Raw genomic sequence first — 20261 nt, 5'->3', positions numbered from 1 at the left:
TATAGCTTAGCTGATCCTGAAATCAAAAATGCAGACAGTATTCAAGAAAATGTGGTTTCAGAGCCCCCTGACTGGTATAGTTGTTAGAGCATGTGACTCTTGATCTTAGTGTCATGAGTTTGAGCCCCATATTGGGGGTAGAGATTACATAGAAAAATAATATCTTTTTTAAAAATGTGTGTTCAGATTCAAAGTGTAATACTCTGGGAGGATCATTGCCACTTAGTTGTTTGACCTTGAATAAACCAAAATCTTTTGTTAGATTCCCTTTAAGTGGCAAAATTAACCCAGTAAGTAGCAAAAGAGACTTCACTAGAGGCTTTTTGGACAATTCCCATTCTTTAGTGGGTCTCCATGAGAGCAACATCACCGCCCCCCCCCAGGGCACGTTGGACATTTGTGAGGTTAATTTAGGTTTTCACAGTGATGGGGGGCACCTCCTCAGATTTAGTGGGCTTGGCTGGTTGCTTTTTGTCCTGCTGCCAGCAGAACAGCTCCCCGATATCCAAGGAGTTCCCTTTGTCCCAACCAACATGTGACTGTCTTGCCAGTCATTCATGTAGCTGAAAAGCCTCTGATGTATAAACACAAATAACTTTTTCGTAGTTTTATATATAACACGTTTTCCAAGTTATTTGATCTGTGAATTTCAGTTCAGGAAAGTAAAGGGAGGGGCTATAAAATATTCATTATAAAAGAGGGTGCTGGGGGCACCTGGGTGGCTCAGTCAGTTAAGCATCAAACTCTTGATTTTGGCTCAGGTCATGATCTCATGGTTTCATGAGTTTGAGCCCCACATTGGGCTCTGTGCTGAAAGCATGGAGCCTGCTTGGGAGTCTCCCTCTCTCCCTCTCTCTCTGCCCCTGCCCCGCTTGTGCTCTGTCTCTCTCAAAACAAATAAATAAACCTAAAAGAAAAAAGAGGGTGCTAGGTCAGATAGGGGTTGAGTGCTGCTTCTAGAAATCCCCCAACAGCCATTCTTACCCAAAGAGAAGCTGAACAAGACATTCTTGTTTACTCCAACAGACAGGGATGAATGCATGTCTTTATTAGAATTCTGCATCACCCCACTCCCAAATTACCTGATTTTCCCTAGCACTTACAACATGCTGAGGAGATTAAACACTGTTTTGAGAGTTCTTCCTGGAGTTCACTTAGCCCATAAGTAGAAGAGATGGTCTTCTTTCCAATTCTCTCTTCATCCTCTTGCACTTAGCCTTTTCCATTTAAAACTGGAGCCCCTGCTCTCAGTAGCAACTTCCTTCAAACAGGGTGTTTTATATTTGCAATTAGAAAATTATAGCACCTTGGGGCACCTGGGTGGTTCAGTCTGTTGGGTGTCCGACTTCAGCTCAGGTCATGATCTCGCGGTTCATGAGTTCGAGTCCTGCGTTGGGCTCTGTGTTGACAGCTCAGAGCCTGGATCCTGCTTCCGATTCTGTGTCTCCCTCTCTCTCTGCCCCTCCCCTGCTCACACACTCTGTCTCTCAAAAATAAATAAACATTAAAAAAAGAAAAAAAATTATAGTACCTGGAGGCTAGCTGTTGCCTAAGAAAGGAGCTAACAAGGTATTGGCCAGAGCAAGCCACCAGAGGAGATTTCCTCCAGATAAGTGGTTCTTAATATGAAAGTAACACAGTCTGCAAGCACTAACACAGCATTTCCCTCTCTTCGTGCAGTACATGTTCCAAAAAAATGGATTTGAAGGTTGATATGTATATATATCATATATATATTCATATATGATATATACACAACCACATATATATATCATATATATATTCATATATGATATATATATGTGGTCCCTAATCAGAACGACTGCAGTGTTCTAGCGCTGGGAAATGCATAGAAAGTATAAAGACAAAGTAAACATCCCTCCCCCCCCCCATGAAAATCTCTAAGGCAAGCCATAGACCTGCATAATAGAGGTTAACAAATGGCTTGCACCAAATCCAGGTACCAATTTACTGGCTGACAATTGTTCAGAAAGAGACTTGATCTTTACTTTGCCATTCTATATCCATGGAATTTTTCTTTTCACGTCTCCAAATGTTTCCAGTCAATTCTTCCAATTTTCTTCTCTACACCCTTTCCATCCTGGGAAGGCACTGTGTTCACCTCCAAGCCTGGTGGACCCTGGGTGGTAAGGTGGAGAACAGGCTGGAGGAGTGTGACCTGATACTTCTCCAGATGCTTGCTGACAACAAAAGGCCAGACAGACAGACAGCCCTTACAGACTATTTGCAAAATATTGTTCCTCTGCACGGACCACCTCTGTATCAGTGGGGAACTTCCCCTTGTGTATGAGCCCTGCCCTTATTGGGAAGGCAGCTATGAATGTCAAAATGCCATTTTGATCTAAAAACTCTCTCTCTAGAGTGTCTACCTGTGAACTTTAGTGTTACCTGTTGGCTAAAGAGAAAGAATGGAAACTTCCCTAAAGCGGGGTTGTTTGATATTTGGAGAATGCTGTCACAACCTTCTTAAAATCTTCTCTTGGTCAATTGCCACACTTACCTCCTCTAAGCAAGCTTTAATTAATTGAATTTCTTGAAAGTGGCACTCAGAAAAAAGTTCTAATTTCCAGCTGGCTATTTCTTTGCAAATAAACAAGACCCATTTAGAAGGTATTTGTAACTCAGATAATGGCCAGTTGTTCTAAATAGCAGAATTGGTAACTTGTCAGAATCTTTCCTTGGGTGTTTTGGAGCCTATACTGCTAAAGTTGAAAAAAGCATTGCTCTGGGTGATTCCAAGTCTCAATCCTGATCTTGTAATGTGTCTGGGAAGATCAAGTGGCCTCTATTTGAAACTACAAGATTTGTGGGTGGGTGTTATGACATGTTGCATAAACCCCATTGCTGGAAAGCTGATTTTATAACTTGTGTGCAATGTTTACAACATCACCAGCAACCTGTTTAGGGCTGTGGTGCTAACAAGATAGAAGTGAAATGGAAATCTAGGTCAATGTTGTGTAAACCGGTGTTCTTGGACTTATTCTTAAAGGTCTGAGGTTCTCAATAAGAATGTAAAGTATTTACATTTTCATTTAGATGATTATTTAAATAAATACAGCCACATTTTGCATCTTCTGATGACTACTTTATAACAAAGCAGTGCCATGCTAACAGTTATATATAAGATCTTTATGAGGAAAACTACAACTCTTGCAAAAGGAACCAAAAAACCATTAAGTGGAGAGATATTCTATGTTCATGGATAGGAAGACCCAATATTGTCAAGATGTCAGTTCTTCCCAACTTGATCTATAGATACAGTGTGATCCCAATCAAAATCCCAGCATGTCATTTTATGGACATTGGCAAACTGATTCTACAGTTTATATGGAAAAGTTAAAAAAAAAAAAAAAACAACAGAATAACTAACACAGTATTGAAAGAGAAGAAAAAATTGGAGGACTGGCATTATCAGACTTCAAGACTTTTTATAAATAAAGCTACAGTAATTGATATAGTGTGTTATGGATGAAAATAGATCAATGGAACAGAATAAAGAACCCAGAAATATACCCACAAAAATATAGTCAACTGGTCTTTAACAAAGGATCAAAGGTAATTCAATGGAGAAACAATAGACTTTTCAACCAATGGTTTTGAAACAACTGGACATCCACATGCAAAAAAAAAAAAAAAAAAAAAAATTAACCTTGATACAGAACTTTCACAAAAATTAACCAAAAATGTTGTGATGTAGAATGTAAAACTATAAAACTCCTAGAAGATAACACAGGAGAAAATCTAGGTGAACTTGAGTTTATCAGTAACTTTATTTTATTTTTTTTAAGCTTTTACTTATTTTTGAGAGAGAGAGAGACACAGAGAGAGAGAAAGCACATTTGCACACATGCACATAAGTGGGGGAGGGACAGAGAGAGAGGGGTAGAGAATCTTAAGCAGACTCCATGCTCAGTGTGGAGCCCAATGTGGGGCGCAATCCCACAAACCATGAGATCATGACCTGAGCTGAAATCAAGAGTCAGATGCTTAACTGACTGAGCCATCCAGGTACCCCTGTCAGTAACTTTTTAGATAAAACACCAAAGGATTGATCCATAAAAGAAAAAATTGATAAGCTGAACATTGAAATTAAAAGCTTCTACTCTGCAAAAGACATTGTTGAGAGAATGAGAAGATAAGCCACAGACTGGGAGAAAGTATTTGTAAAACATATTACATGATAAAGGACTAATACCAGAAATACACAAAGAACTTTTCAAACTCAACAGGAAGAAAACAAAAATTAATTATTGAGGGATGCCTGGGTGGCTCTGTCAGTTAAGCATCCAACTTCAGCTCAGGTCACAATCTCATACTTTGTGAATTCGAGCCCTATGTTGGGCTCTGTGCTGACAGCTTGAAGCCTGGAGCCTGCTTCTGATTCTGTGTCTCCCTCTCTGTCTGCCCCTTCTCTGTTTGTGCTCTCTCTCTCAAAAATAAATAAATAAACTTAAAAATTAATTACTGAATTTAAAAATGGACAAAAGATCTGAACAGACACCTCAGCAAAGAAAATATGAAGATGGCAAATAAGCATGCCCAAAATACACAAAGAATCCTAACACTCAACAATATCTCAACAAATAAAATTTCAAAAACAAAATAAACTCACTACCTCCAGAAAAAGTATCTCAAACAAACCATTTTAAAAATGGGCAATAAAAAAAAGGGGCAACAGATCTGAACAAATATGTCATCAAAGAAGACAAGAAGATGGTAATAAACATATGAGAAGATGTTCAATATCATATGTCATTAGGAAACTGTAAATTAAAGCCACAATGAGATACCACCAAACACCTATTAGAAAGGCTGAATGCAAAAAATCCCTGGGGGCACCTGGGTGGCTCAGTTGGTTAAGTGTCTGACGTTGGCTCAGGTCATGATCTCATGGTTAGTGGGCATGAGCCCCACATCAGGCTCTGTGCTGACAGCTCAGTCTGGAGCCTGCTTCCAATTCTGTGTGTCTCTCTCTGCCCCACCCCCGCTCCTGCTTCCTCTCTTTCTCTCAAAAAATAAACATTAAAAAAAAAAAAAAAGAAAATTAAAAAAAAAAAAAAAAAGTCCTGATCATGTCAAATGCTGACAATAGTGTTGAACAACATTCCTGGTTGGAATGCAAAATAGTACAACCACTTTGGAAGACAATTTGTCAGTTTCTTAAAAAGCTAAACATAGTCCTACCATATGATCCAGTAATCGTGCTCCTAGGTATTTACCGAACAAGTGTTGGAAACATGTCTACACAAAAACCGGCACACAAATATTTAACAGCAATTGTGAATAATAACCCCAAACTGGAAGCAACCAAGAGGTTCTTTAATAGGTGAATGGATAAACAAGCTATGGTACATCCAGATGATGGGTATGATTCATCAATATAAAGAAATGAGCTATCCAGCCACAAAAAGACATGGAGGAACTTTATTATTTTTTTATTTTTTTTCAGTATATGAAATTTATTGTCAAATTGGTTTCCATACAACACCCAGTGCTCATCCCAAAAGGTGCCCTCCTCAATACCCATCACCCACCCTCCCCTTCCTCCCACCCCCCATCAACCCTCAGTTTGTTCTCAGTTTTTAAGAGTCTCTTATGCTTTGGCTCTCTCCCACTCTAACCTCTTTTTTTTTTCCTTCCCCTCCCCCATGAGTTTCTGTTAAGTTTCTCAGGATCCACATAAGAGTGAAAACATATGGTATCTGTCTTTCTCTGTATGGCTTATTTCACTTAGCATCACACTCTCCAGTTCCATCCACGTTGCTACAAAGGGCCATATTTCGTTCTTTCTCATTGCCCTGTAGTACTCCATTGTGTATATAAACCACAATTTCTTTATCCATTCATCAGCTGATGGACATTTAGGCTCTTTCCACAATTTGGCTATTATTGAGAGTGCTGCTATAAACATTGGGGTACAAGTGCCCCTATGCATCAGTACTCCTGTATCCCTTGGGTAAATTCCTAGCAGTGCTATTGCTGGGTCATAGGGTACATGGAGGAACTTTAAATACATATTGCTAAATGAAAGAAGCCAGTCTGAAAGGCTACATACTGTATGATTCCAACCATTTGACATTCTGGAAAGGGCAAAACTATAGACAGGGTAAAAAGATCAATAGTTGTCAGTGATTGGGAGAGGAAGAGAGGAAAGAATGGGTGGAACATGGGGCCTGAGGGTTGGTTGTACAACTGTTCTGCATGATACTATAATGGTGGATACATGGCACTAAAGCATCTGTCAAAATTCATAAACCATGTAACACAAAGACTGAAACCTAATGTAAACTATGGACTTTAGTTGGTCCGTAAATTTTAACAAATGAATCACACTATTATAGGATGTTACAAATAGAGTAAACTGTGGGGGCAGGGGATGGGATATATGGGAAATTGGTGTTCCTTGCTCAGCTTTTCTTTTTTTTTTTTTTTTATTTTTAAATGTTTATTTCTGTTTTTTTTTTTATTTTTTATTTTTTAATATATGAAATTTACTGTCAAATTGGTTTCCATACAACACCCAGTGCTCATCCCAAAAGGTGCCCTCCTCAATACCCATCACCCACCCTGCCCTCCCTCCCACCCCCCATCAACCCTCAGTTTGTTCTCAGTTTTTAACAGTCTCTTATGCTTTGGCTCTCTCCCATTCTAACCTCTTTTTTTTTTTTTTTTTCCTTCCCCTCCCCCATGGGTTTCTGTTATGTTTCTCAGGATCCACATAAGAGTGAAACCATATGGTATCTGTCTTTCTCTGTATGGCTTATTTCACTTAGCATCACACTCTCCAGTTCCATCCATGTTGCTACAAAAGGCCATATTTCATTTTTTCTCATTGCCACGTAGTATTCCATTGTGTATATAAACCACAATTTCTTTATCCATTCATCAGTTGATGGACATTTAGGCTCTTTCCATAATTTGGCTATTGTTGAGAGTGCCGCTATAAACATTGGGGTACAGGTGCCCCTATGCATCAGTACTCCTGTATCCCTTGGATAAATTCCTAGCAGTGCTATTGCTGGGTCATAGGGCAGGTCTATTTTTAATTTTCTGAGGAACCTCCACACTGCTTTCCAGAGCGGCTGCACCAATTTGCATTCCCACCAACAGTGCAAGAGGGTTCCTGTTTCTCCACATCCTCTCCAGCATCTATAGTCTCCTGATTTCTTCATTTTGGCCACTCTGACTGGCGTGAGGTGGTATCTGAGTGTGGTTTTGATTTGTATTTCCCTGATAAGGAGCGACGTTGAACATCTTTTCATGTGCCTGTTGGCCATCCGGATGTCTTCTTTAGAGAAGTGTCTATTCATGTTTTCTGCCCATTTCTTCACTGGGTTATTTGTTTTTCGGGTGTGGAGTTTGATGAGCTCTTTATAGATTTTGGATACTAGCCCTTTGTCCGATGTATCATTTGCAAATATCTTTTCCCATTCCGTTGGTTGCCTTTTAGTTTTGTTGGTTGTTTCCTTTGCTGTGCAGAAGCTTTTTATCTTCATAAGGTCCCAGTAATTCACTTTTGCTTTTAATTCCCTTGCCTTTGGGGATGTGCCGAGTAAGAGGTTGCTACGGCTGAGGTCAGAGAGGTCTTTTCCTGCTTTCTCCTCTAAGGTTTTGATGGTTTCCTGTCTCACATTCAGGTCCTTTATCCATTTTGAGTTTATTTTTGTGAATGGTGTGAGAAAGTGGTCTAGTTTCAACCTTCTGCATGTTGCTGTCCAGTTCTCCCAGCACCATTTGTTAAAGAGACTGTCTTTTTTCCATTGGATGTTCTTTCCTGCTTTGTCAAAGATGAGTTGGCCATACGTTTGTGGGTCTAGTTCTGGGGTTTCTATTCTATTCCATTGGTCTATGTGTCTGTTTTTATGCCAATACCATGCTGTCTTGATGATGACAGCTTTGTAGTAGAGGCTAAAGTCTGGGATTGTGATGCCTCCTGCTTTGGTCTTCTTCTTCAAAATTACTTTGGCTATTCGGGGCCTTTTGTGGTTCCATATGAATTTTAGGATTGCTTGTTCTAGTTTCGAGAAGAATGCTGGTGCAATTTTGATTGGGATTGCATTGAATGTGTAGATAGCTTTGGGTAGTATTGACATTTTGACAATATTTATTCTTCCAATCCATGAGCAGGGAATGTCTTTCCATTTCTTTATATCTTCTTCAATTACCTGCATAAGCTTTCTATAGTTTTCAGCATACAGATCTTTTACATCTTTGGTTAGATTTATTCCTAGGTATTTTATGCTTCTTGGTGCAATTGTGAATGGGATGTTTCTTTATTTGTCTTTCTGTTGCTTCATTGTTAGTGTATAAGAATGCAACTGATTTCTGCACATTGATTTTGTATCCTGCAACTTTGCTGAATTCATGTATCAGTTCTAGCAGACTTTTGGTGGAGTCTATCGGATTTTCCATGTATAATATCATGTCATCTGCAAAAAGCGAAAGCTTGACTTCATCTTTGCCAATTTTGATGCCTTTGATTTCCTTTTGTTGTCTGATTGCTGATGCTAGAACTTCCAGCACTATATTAAACAACAGCGGTGACAGTGGGCATCCCTGTCGTGTTCCTGATCTCAGGGAAAAAGCTCTCAGTTTTTCCCCGTTGAGGATGATGTTAGCTGTGGGCTTTTCATAAATGGCCTTTATGATCTTTAAGTATGTTCCTTCTATCCCGACTTTCTCAAGGGTTTTTATTAAGAAAGGGTGCTGGATTTTGTCAAAGGCCTTTTCTGCATCGATTGACAGGATCATATGGTTCTTCTCTTTTTTTTTGTTAATGTGATGTATCACGTTGATCGATTTGCGAATGTTGAACCAGCCCTGCATCCCAGGAATGAATCCCACTTGATCATGGTGAATAATTCTTTTTATATGCTGTTGAATTCGATTTGCTAGTATCTTATTAAGAATTTTTGCATCCATATTCATCAGGGATATTGGCCTGTAGTTCTCTTTTTTTACTGGGTCTCTGTCTGGTTTAGGAATCAAAGTAATACTGGCTTCATAGAATGAGTCTGGAAGTTTTCCTTCCCTTTCTATTTCTTGGAATAGCTTGAGAAGGATAGGTATTATCTCTGCTTTAAATGTCTGGTAGAACTCCCCTGGGAAGCCGTCTGGTCCTGGACTCTTATTTGTTGGGAGATTTTTGATAACCGATTCAATTTCTTCGCTGGTTATGGGTCTGTTCAAGCTTTCTATTTCCTCCTGATTGAGTTTTGGAAGAGTGTGGGTGTTTAGAAATTTGTCCATTTCTTCCAGGTTGTCCAATTTGCTGGCATATAATTTTTCATAGTATTCCCTGATAATTGTTTGTATCTCTGAGGGATTGGTTGTAATCATTCCATTTTCATTCATGATTTTATCTATTTGGGTCATCTCCCTTTTCTTTTTGAGAAGCCTGGCTAGAGGTTTGTCAATTTTGTTTATTTTTTCAAAAAACCAACTCTTGGTTTCGTTGATCTGCTCTACAGTTTTTTTAGATTCTATATTGTTTATTTCTGCTCTGATCTTTATTATTTCTCTTCTTCTGCTGGGTTTAGGCTGCCTTTGCTGTTCTGCTTCTATTTCCTTTAGGTGTGCTGTTAGATTTTGTATTTGGGATTTTTCTTGTTTCTTGAGATAGGCCTGGATTGCAATGTATTTTCCTCTCAGGACTGCCTTCGCTGCATCCCAAAGCGTTTGGATTGTTGTATTTTCATTTTCGTTTGTTTCCATATATATTTTAATTTCTTCTCTAATTGCCTGGTTGACCCACTCATTCGTTAGTAGGGTGTTCTTTAACCTCCATGCTTTTGGAGGTTTTCCAGACTTTTTCCTGTGGTTGATTTCAAGCTTCATAGCATTGTGGTCTGAAAGTATGCATGGTATAATTTCAATTCTTGTAAACTTATGAAGGGCTGTTTTGTGACCCAGTATATGATCTATCTTGGAGAATGTTCCATGTGCACTCGAGAAGAAAGTCTATTCTGTTGCTTTGGGATGCAGAGTTCTAAATATATCTGTCAAGTCCATCTGATCCAATGTATCATTCAGGGCCCTTGTTTCTTTATTGACTGTGTGTCTAGATGATCTATCCATTTCTGTAAGTGGGGTGTTAAAGTCCCCTGCAATGACCACATTCTTATCAATAAGGTTGCTTATGTTTATGAGTAATTGTTTTATATATCTGGGGGCTCGGGTATTTGGCGCATAGACATTTATAATAGTTAGCTCTTCCTGGTGGATAGACCCTGTGATTATTATATAATGCCCTTCTTCATCTCTTGTTACAGCCTTTAATTTAAAGTCTAGTTTGTCTGATATAAGTATGGCTACTCCAGCTTTCTTTTGGCTTCCAGGAGCATGATAAATAGTTCTCCATCCCCTCACTCTCAATCTAAAGGTGTCCTCAGATCTAAAATGAGTCTCTTGTAGACAGCAAATAGATGGGTCTTGTTTTTTTATCCATTCTGATACCCTATGTCTTTTAGTTGGCGCATTTAATCCATTTACATTCAGTGTTATTATAGAAAGATATGGGTTTAGAGTCATTGTGATGTCTGTATGTTTTATGCTTGTAGTGATGTCTCTGGTACTTTGTCTCACAGGATCCCCCTTAGGATCTCTTGTAGGGCTGGTTTCGTGGTGACAAATTCCTTCAGTTTTTGTTTGTTTGGGAAGACCTTTATCTCTCCTTCTATTCTAAATGACAGACTTGCTGGATAAAGGATTCTCGGCTGCATATTTTTTCTGTTTAGCACACTGTAGATATCGTGCCAAGCCTTTCTGGCCTGCCAAGTTTCAAAGGAGAGATCAGTCACGAGTCTTATAGGTCTCCCTTTATATGTGAGGGCACGTTTATCCCTTGCTGCTTTCAGAATTTTCTCTTTATCCTTGTATTTTGCCAGTTTCACTATGATATGTCGTGCAGAAGATCGATTCAAGTTACGTCTGAAGGGAGTTCTCTGTGCCTCTTGGATTTCAATGCCTTTTTCCTTCCCCAGTTCAGGGAAGTTCTCAGCTATAATTTGTTCAAGTACCCCTTCAGCACCTTTCCCTCTCTCTTCCTCCTCTGGGATACCAATTATGCGTATATTATTTTTTTTTAGTGTATCACTTAGTTCTCTAATTTTCCCCTCATACTCCTGGATTTTTTTATCTCTCTTTCTTTCAGCTTCCTCTTTCTCCATAATTTTATCTTCTAGTTCACCTATTCTCTCCTCTGCCTCTTCAAGCCGAGCCATCGTGGTTTCCATTTTGTTTTGCATTTCGTTTAAAGCGTTTTTCAGCTCCTCGTGACTGTTCCTTAGTCCCTCGATCTTTGTGGCAAGAGATTCTCTGCTGTCCTGTATACTGTTTTCAAGCCCAGCGATTAATTTTATGACTATTATTCTAAATTCACTTTCTGTTATATTATTTAAATCCTTTTTGATCAGTTCATTAGCTGTTGTTATTTCCTGGAGATTCTTCTGAGGGGAATTCTTCCGTTTGGTCATTTTGGAGAGTCCCTGGCATGGTGAGGACCTGCAGGGCACTTCCCCTGTGCTGTGGTGTATAACTGGAGTTAGTGGGCGGGGCCGCAGTCCGACCCGATGTCTGCCCCCAGCCCACTGCTGGGGCCACAGTCAGACTGGTGTGTGCCTTCTCTTCCCCTCTCCTAGGGGCGGGATTCACTGTGGGGTGGCGTGTCCCGTCTGGGCTACTTGCACACTGCCAGGCTTGTGTTGCTGGGGATCTGGCGTATTAGCTGGGGTGGGTAGGCAAGGTGCACGGGGGCTGGAGGGGCAGGCTTAGCTCGCTTCTCCTTAGGTGATCCACTTCAGGAGGAGCCCTGTGGCAGCGGGAGGGAGTCAGATCCGCTGCCGGAGGTTTGGCTCCGCAGAAGCACAGAGTTGGGTGTTTGCGCGGAGCGAGCAAGTTCCCTGGCAGGAACTGGTTCCCTTTGGGATTTTGGCTGGGGGATGGGCGGGGGAGATGGCGCTGGCGCCTTTGTTCCCCGCCAAGCTGAGCTCTGCCGTCCGGGGGCTCAGCAGCTCTCCCTCCCTTTGTCCTCCAGCCTTCCCGCTTTCCGAGCAGAGCTGTTAACTTATGACCTCCCAGACGCTAAGTCGCGCTTGCTGTCGGAACACAGTCTGTCCGGCCCCTCCGCTTTTGCCAGCCAGACTCAGGGGCTCTGCTTGGCCGGCGAGCCGCCAGTCCGTGGAGCGCGCACCGCCTCGCCGCCCTTCCTACCCTCTTCCGTGGGCCTCTGGTCTGCGCTTGACTCCGGAGACTCCCTTCTGCTAATCCTCTGGCGGTTTTCTGGGTTCTTTAGGCAGGTGTAGGTGGAATCTAAGTGATCGGCAGGACGCGCTGTGAGCCCCGCGTCCTCCTACGCCGCCATCTTCCGGAACCACTCTCCTGCTCAGCTTTTCTATAAACCTAAAACTGCTCTAAAATATGAAGTCTGCTAAGTATTAAAAAGTTTAAATGAGATAATATTTGAGAAATATACATAGCACAGAAAGTCAACTGTAGTTTATCTACTTTTATTATTAATTCATTGCAATTATTTATGTCAGGATCAATTACTTTTTATGTAAGTTGATTTGGGGTTCATATCATAATTTACTGATTATAGATTCTGCTATTGTAAATTTTAGGGATTATTATTTTTAAAAAAATTTTTAATGTTTATTTATTTTTGAGAGAGAGAGACAGAGAGACAGAGTGTGAGCAGGGGAGGGGCAGAGAAAGAGGAAAACACAAAATCCAAAGCAGGCTCCAGGTTCCACACTGTCAACACAGAGCTCTACGTGGGGCTCAAACACAGGAACCTTGAGATCATGACCTGAGCCAAAGTCAGACGCTTAACTGACTGAGCCACCCAGTCATCTCTAGGGATTATTATTTTTAATAATAATTAAAATTATGCATATCAAAATGTTTTCCAAATGTATTTTTTCTTCCATTAATCTTTAGTCCATGATAAACTTTGCCACGAGAAGTTTTAACTACTATTAGTTTTATTTTGTGCGTATTATTTTTCCTAGTATTCACCACGAGGGTCAAACATGGTGGGGTCAACAGATTCTATTCTTTGATTTACAGACATATGATTTTGACTCAGCTTTTTAGGAACATGTTGCTTGCCTACAAGACTTCACAACCCCACCTCTCTCCACCCCATTTATGAAATAGAAGAGGGTTTTCTGAGGTCTTCTTATAAGGGACAAGCAGATAAAAATCAACACAATCCCACTCACACACTGGTTTAGGACAGACTTTTTGTTCTCTCTGTGAATGAGTGAACACCAAGGAAAGAGAGGCTGTGGATGCCCCACGCACCTGGAAATAACCCCCTCTCCTCTTCATCTTGAAGTTCTGTGTAGGAAAGAGCACTGGTAGTTTCCACATTTTCATTCCCACTTTGCTTAAAAACCAGTTTTGACTTGGGAAGCAATTCAACAAATGAAAAGACTAAAGTTCTTAACCTCTCTGACAGCTAAGAGTGACCGAAGTTTAGGTCAATGACATGTGAACAGAGTATGATGGGGGACTTTGGGGAGGCTGGTCAGATGGGACAGATACAGCTGGGAGGGCCTCTTTTCCCTCCTTCTCTTCTCCTGCCTGCAGTCTCAAGTGTAGACCTGGACCATGGGCAGCCTTGATGATAGAAACCACATGCTAAGATGCTGGGGAAGGACAGATGACCCGTGGTCTTCCATGATGAGCAGTCAATAAGGACGGCCTGCCTCTAGAGTTTTTTTGGGTTTGGGGGATTTGCTTTTGTCTTTGGTTTGTTTTATTAGCAAATGTCCTCCCCCATAGGGGTTGTAGGAAAGTTTTGTGAATACAGAAAAGGGCAGGTTAAGAGGACGGCCTCTCTCCTGGAACATAAGTGATTTTCTCTGGTTATTGTCAGTAAGTCACAAATAAGTCAGTGCTATCGTCCAGTTGCCTGGGGTGGGGGTCACTGGAGTTGTCCCACAACAGAAAAAAGAGCTCTTTTATGTGAAAGAGATAGAAATCTCTTTGTTTGTGCCACATTATTTTTCTACTGGATTTTCTACTATACATAGGCAAATGTAGGAGCTTTGCCATTGAATCACTATGTGACCTTGTACAAGATAGGCCCTTTCTCTGGGACACAGCCCTTTGTGCATAGTGGCATAGACAGGTATGCAGGCAGCTTGCATGATTCTGAGACTTGGTGTTTCTGCCTGGCTGACATTCATGCCCTCTTCTGTTGGGAACAGGACATTAGTGTTTCTTTAGGGAACTGCCCCTTCCCCACCCTTCATCCTAGTGGCTAAGTGAGACTGACAGCCCTTGCTGGGTCCAGTGGTGAACATATGACCCAGGCCTCGGCAGCTGTGGGGTGCACAGAGCTGGCTGAAGGAGACCCACCTCATGTGTGGAGCTACTAGTACAATGTACACGCGTACACGTCAACTTGCGGGCTCGTGTATGCACTCTTCTTGGGTCTTCCCCAGGACCCCTTGTGTGTGCCTGGCCATGGACACAAAGCCTGGCTACCATACACTGTGTTCCTTTCTGTACCCATATCACTCCATCTCAACACCCCAACCTGTTTCGATGGAGCTGGACCTCACTGAGCATCCACTTATGTGGTTCTGTATCAGGCTTTTGTTGCACAATTGGGAAACTGAGGCCAAGAGTGAGTCAAGGACCAGTCTGGGGCCCAGGAGGTGGGCAGAGTCCGGAGGATAAGGAAGGGCTTTGGCCTTGTAGGCCAGGGCTCAACACATCCTGAAAGAGTTTACTTGGTGATGAGAAACTCTAGGATCCCAGGGGGCCCCTGCCCACCTCCTCTCCATTGTGGAGGTCATTTTCCTCTCCACATCCTCACGTGTGCTCAGGCACATTCACTCACACTGACTTCTTGGGTGGGGAACATGGAGGCATGGTCAAGAAAGAGCAGACATGGGAGAACTTACAAGAGGGAGAATGGAAAGAGGTTGGAGGCAGCTCTATCATGGGGCAGTGGCATCCATTTCCCTAACTACCTGCTCGATAGGGAAGTCCCTAAGGTTCCAAGGGTAGCTTTGAGAGAAGGACTGGGGTCTTGCAGTCCACCTCTGTGAGCACCTGGAACTACAATGAGCCCACAGTCCCTAGTGTGGACAGTGGCTACAGGAAAACAGGTCAGGAGGTAGGTCAGTGACAGGCCAGGGGACAGGCAATGCAGGGTGGGGGACAGGTGAGGAGGACAGATGTGTCTGGTGTGTGTGGAGGAGGGTTAGAAGGGGTCTGGAGCAAGGCCAAGGCTTCTTCCAGGCTCCCCTTCCCCATGACCTCATTCATGCTTCTTGGGATCATCTCCAAAACAATGGCTTGCCCCCAAGTCTTTGTCCACTTTTGGGGAACCAAAAAGTATGCTGAGGCGCTATACTGGCTGTATACCTTTGAGGAGGTTGTCTTGACCTTCTGAACTTGGGTTTCCACATCTGTAAATGGGAGCAAAAGCCTACCTCATCAAGTCATTAAAACAGGTAAAGCATAGGAAAATCCAAACTGATGCAAAGTCAAAATGCAAACCAGGTAAAAGGAACAGGAGTTGATGAAATCAAGGAAGGAATATAAGCAGTCCATCGAAGTGCCACGAAAAGTATTAACAAATGAGACGTGGCATGGTTAGGCCATTTAATCAAGGAAGAGAAAATCAACAAGGAAGATGCAAGATGGAGGCTTCCAGAGGGAAGGATCTGAGTCTCACAAGATTTAAGGGGCCCCTAGGAAAATTAAGGAGTCCTGGAAGATTTTCCTCAAAATACTATAATTTGGTCAGGCAAGTTGCCAGGCAGATACCCAATCAAGACTGGATGAATTCTTTGTGGGTTGCATGGTTGCAATTATCTTACACTTTGTTAAATGTAAATATACCCATGCCCAGATAGTTTTATTATTTTCTTTTCCAAGATGAAGTGCCAAGCATGCCTATTGGAATTATGTCCTCTGAATTACTGGTCTCTATTTTAAGTGGCCCACTCCTGTGACCCACCAACCCTGATAACCACATGGAACCCCTTTCACCTCTGTCCTCCTTACCCATCCACGTGGGCAGGGACCACACCATGTCCTGGTCACTGATGAAGCTACAGTGCTGTGTATAGAGCAGGGATGGATGAACGGATGGATGGATGGATGGATGGATGGATGGACGGACAGATGGATAGAGAAGGAGTCCATAAAAAATGAACCTTTATGTGGGGTGGGTTGAGGGTGTCACAAGTATAGGCCCTGGATGGTATCCACGGAGCGCTTCCAGCTGTCCTTCCAGCGCTGAGCCTCCTTCACCTGCAATGTGTTGTCGTCCTGGATCTTCTTCAACTCCTCTTCAAATAATGCTAAATATTTCTGGGAGCAAACCAGCAGGAGGAGGCCAGATGAGGAGGGACTTTTGGATTCTGGGACCTACAGGAATGCAATACCCCACTGGCGGGTGGTTTTTAACCTACTCCAGACACTGACAAGGGTTCCACAGATCACTTCTCATGTAATCTGTCCAGCAACCCACTCGGCAGGTCCAGTCGTTTTATAGATGGGGAAACTGAGGCTCAGAATCTTGCCTGGGGTCACCCAACTAGAAAGAGGCTGAGCAGGGACAAGGACCCATCCCCCTGACTCTGGACTCTGCACCATTCCTAACTGCCATCCCGCACTGTGGCTTCCTTGGAGCTCAGGGGACTTGGTTTCCATGTAAGGCTGATCCCTCCACACCTTGAACCCTTACTGAACTCGACAGAGGTGTCCCCTCTGCCCAAGCTTGGCATAGTGGCCAGGGAAGGGTGTGGGCTCTCCCCCAGTGGGGTCAGCCTATCTTGTACCCTGGGCAGGACAAGATTTCTCTCTCGGCACCAGGACCAACACTGCCACAGGCAGCATCTGGGTGCAGCCTCCTCTTTAGACAGGCCCCAGGGGTGACTAATAGGCACTGGGCTCAAATCCTGCCTTTGTTACTTCATAGCAGCACGAGGGGGACACATTTCTTTAAGCTTTAATGTCCTCATCAGTACTAGGTGGACAATTCTTTTCCTCATGGGGCCATTATGAGGAGTCAGTGAGATGCCTCATGTTGAGAGAAGCGTGGCAGGTGCTCAGTAACTGCCAGCTGCTCTACCCACTGCCTCCCACTGCTCCCATGGCCTCTGTGCCTCTTACTACTCTGTCCCCTCACTCTGACTCAACTGTTCTTCCAGAGGTCTTCCTTCACCCCTCAGTCTGGGTGGTGTCCCTCAGCTGGGCTCCCCCTGGCACTGGGGCTCATGCCATCAGACCCACACTATCACTGGGATTGGACATGAACCACGAACATGGGTCTGCGAACATTAACTGTCTTGAGTGTTGACACTGTGCTCTGGGGCCCCCTGGCATGGGTCACCTTCCCCATGGGCCAAACATGAGGGCACCTTGGGATGGGAAGCTCCCTTCTTCCCAAGGCAGCCAAACTGAGCTGCCCTGTGCTCCCTAGGACATGCCCATCTGCACCCTGTCTCTCGACTCACCAGGTAGACGGCATCTCGGGCTTCCACGGCCGCCAGGTGGCCCAGGGTCGTTTTGGTGGTGATGATGGATGATGTTTTCCGGAGGAGAATCTTGTTTTGGATGGTGACGTCAGTGGGTTTGATTCCTGGCCACTTCCTACAAATAAACATGCATGTAAAAGTCTGACATGCTTGTCATCGTCCTTCATAGCGCACCCTCCAATCCCGGTGGAAACGTTTGGCATATCTTTGCCTTTTTTTATTTTTTAAAAGATCATGTTGTGAATGTCTTCCTTAAAAGAAAAACCTCACTGAGCATTTAACATTAAGTTTCTTCAAGGTCTTTTTCCTACTTTCACACTGAATCCGTGTGTGTAGCCGGTCTTGGCTTCTGCACAGGAGAGAGGAATGCTGCACTTCTAGTTGTCTCCCTTTTGCAGGCCTCAGTTTCCTCAGCAGTGGGCCAGCCAGGTGGCAGTCACCGATTCCTGGCCCATTTTTCCCACTGTGTTGGGCAAATCCCCGCCTTACTTCCTCTTCCAGAGTCACATTCTTGGGGCACAGAGAACAAGGACTTTGACAGCTCTTATCACACATTCAGCGCTCCACAGTGCGACCAGTGACTCAAGAATGTGCCCCATACTGGGATGGGCCTCCCTTTCTTTGGGGGCCCCTTTGTGGGTCCTTATCAAAGGAACTAATAGCTGCTGAGCTCTTAATTGTGTGCCAGGGGCACTCTAAGTACAATCTCATGAAACTTTCTCTTTGTAATACCACAGAAGGTGGGCTTCCATGCCCATTTCACAGGCAAGGAAACTGAGGCTTAGAACATAATGCCTTTCCAAGGCTTCCAGTTGCCTCTGACTATGCCGCTGCCTCGTGCTCCAGCAAACTCAGCCATTGGTGGTATTCTTCAATGCTCTTGGCTCTTACCTGCTCCCCCGCTCAATCAGGGGCTTCTCACTTTCTTCCTTCAGGGAAAGCCTAGCGAGTTTCCTCCGTATGAGGATTGATGTTTTCTGTTTGGTAGGCTCCATCCCTGGCAGGCAAAAGACAGGTTATGACCATAGCTTCACACACGGGCTGAGATCAAGGGGATTTCCCCTGACCCTACGTTTAGAGGGATGAGGGCTTGCTCCCTTCCTCCCGACTTGGAGTGTCCAGTGGGAGGCAGAGCCCAGTCCCACAGAGAAGCTGAAAGCACCAGATCTGAAGGCCCAGTGGGGGTGGGGGGGCTGGTGATGGGAGGTGTGATTTAGGCGGTCTTCCCAGCTCCAAAGCCCAGAGCCCGACGCTCTGACCTTCACACAGCTTCCACAAGCCTCCAAATAAGCTTTATAGACCCCTCTTTGGCTTATACCAGCTCAAATGGGTTCTGAACTATCCCTGGGGCAAACACATTCAATGTTGTCCCTCTGGCTCACTGACCTGTCCTTTCAAGTGCCTTCCTGACGGGGCTGCAGCAGCCGAGTGACAGCCAGCAGGCAGGAGCTGCCCCGATCTGCCAGGGAGGGCAGGGCCAGGCTGCTTGGCCCAGAAGCCGGAGTTACAGCAGGAGAGGCCTCGCTGGGGCTGGTACGGGGCTCTTCCAGCTCCACGGTTCCTTCCAAGTTACCAAGAGTGGATTCCCTGCTGCCTGCTCTGCCCAGCCTCCTTCAGGCCTCATCTCTAGTGCCTCTGCAGGCCCTGCTTTCCCAAACAGGGCCTGCACTGGACACAGAGACTTCCAATATGGGAAAATGACCACTACCTCAAAATGCATATACATTGTGACCCAAAAAGTCCACTTCCAGGAACCTATTGCCCTGGAATAGAGATATAAGGATGAAGATGTTCCCTTCAGCACAATTATAGGAGTGAAAAATTGGAAATGGCCCCACGTTCAACAGCAGGGGACTAATGAATAAAGTACAATGCACAGCAAGTGAAAATGCTCAAGAAGATGATTGACTGGCTTGGCCAATGTCCACCCGAGGGCGAATTAGGTCATGGAAGAGCACACACCCTGTAACACACACACACACACACACACACACACACACACACACACACTCAGGTCTGTGCCCAAAAGGAAAGGACTGGAAAGATGGGACAGCAAACATTAAGGGCACTTAGTTCTGAGTAGAAGGACTGTGTTCTTCCCTTTCTTTGTAATTAAGATTGAGTTTTTAATTAAAAATAATTTTTTAATGTTTTTATTTATTTTAAGAGAGAGAGAGAGTGATCAAGCAAGGGAGGGGCCGAGAGAGAGGGAGACACAGAATCCGAAGCAGTCTCCAGGCTCAGAGCTGCCAGCACAGAGCGTGATGCAGGGCTTCAACCCACGAATTGTGAGACCATGACTTGAGCCAAAGTCAGACGCTTAACCAACTGAGCCACCTAGGCACCCTAAGTTTTTAATTTTTACCATAACAATGTATTGTCTTTGTAATAAAAACTTTTGAGAGTGCATGTGTGAGCAAGTCGGGGAGGGGTAGAGGGAAAGGGAGAGACAGTTAAGCTGGCTCCATGCTCAGAATGGAGCCTGATATGGGACTTGATTGATCAAACCATGAGATTACGACCTGAGCCAAAATCGAGAGTCAGACACTCAATCAGCTGAGCCATCCAGGGATCCCAAAAGCTCTTAAAAATAAAAGTAATCTATTTTAATTACTCAGTAGGTAAGTAAATGGATAACATTTACTATATGATTTAAACCTTGGGGTGCCTGGAAGGCTCAATCGGTTAAGCGTCAGACTTCAGCTCAGGTCATGATCTCGCAGTTCAAAAGTT

General features: G+C 43.6%; 1 protein-coding gene across 1 annotated transcript in view; it reads right to left on the bottom strand.

Moving 5' to 3' along the window:
• Positions 1 to 16186: 16186 nt before the first annotated feature.
• CCDC180 (coiled-coil domain containing 180) overlaps positions 16187 to 20261 on the bottom strand; it is a 60139-nt gene continuing 56064 nt past the window's right edge. The window contains exons 35-37 of the mRNA XM_060609263.3: positions 18420 to 18525; positions 17508 to 17643; positions 16187 to 16359 (exon numbers count right to left, since the gene is read on the bottom strand). Of these exons, the coding sequence (XP_060465246.2) occupies positions 16228 to 16359; positions 17508 to 17643; positions 18420 to 18525 (374 nt within the window). The 3' untranslated portion in view covers positions 16187 to 16227. The remainder of the gene's footprint in view (positions 16360 to 17507; positions 17644 to 18419; positions 18526 to 20261) is intronic.

The sequence above is a fragment of the Panthera onca genome, chromosome D4, assembly GCF_046562875.1.
Source record: "Panthera onca isolate mPanOnc1 chromosome D4, mPanOnc1 haplotype 2, whole genome shotgun sequence".
In the NCBI taxonomy this organism is placed as follows: Eukaryota; Metazoa; Chordata; class Mammalia; order Carnivora; family Felidae; genus Panthera; species Panthera onca.
Note: the sequence above shows the minus strand (reverse complement) of the source record. Positions and strands in the feature narration are given on the sequence as shown.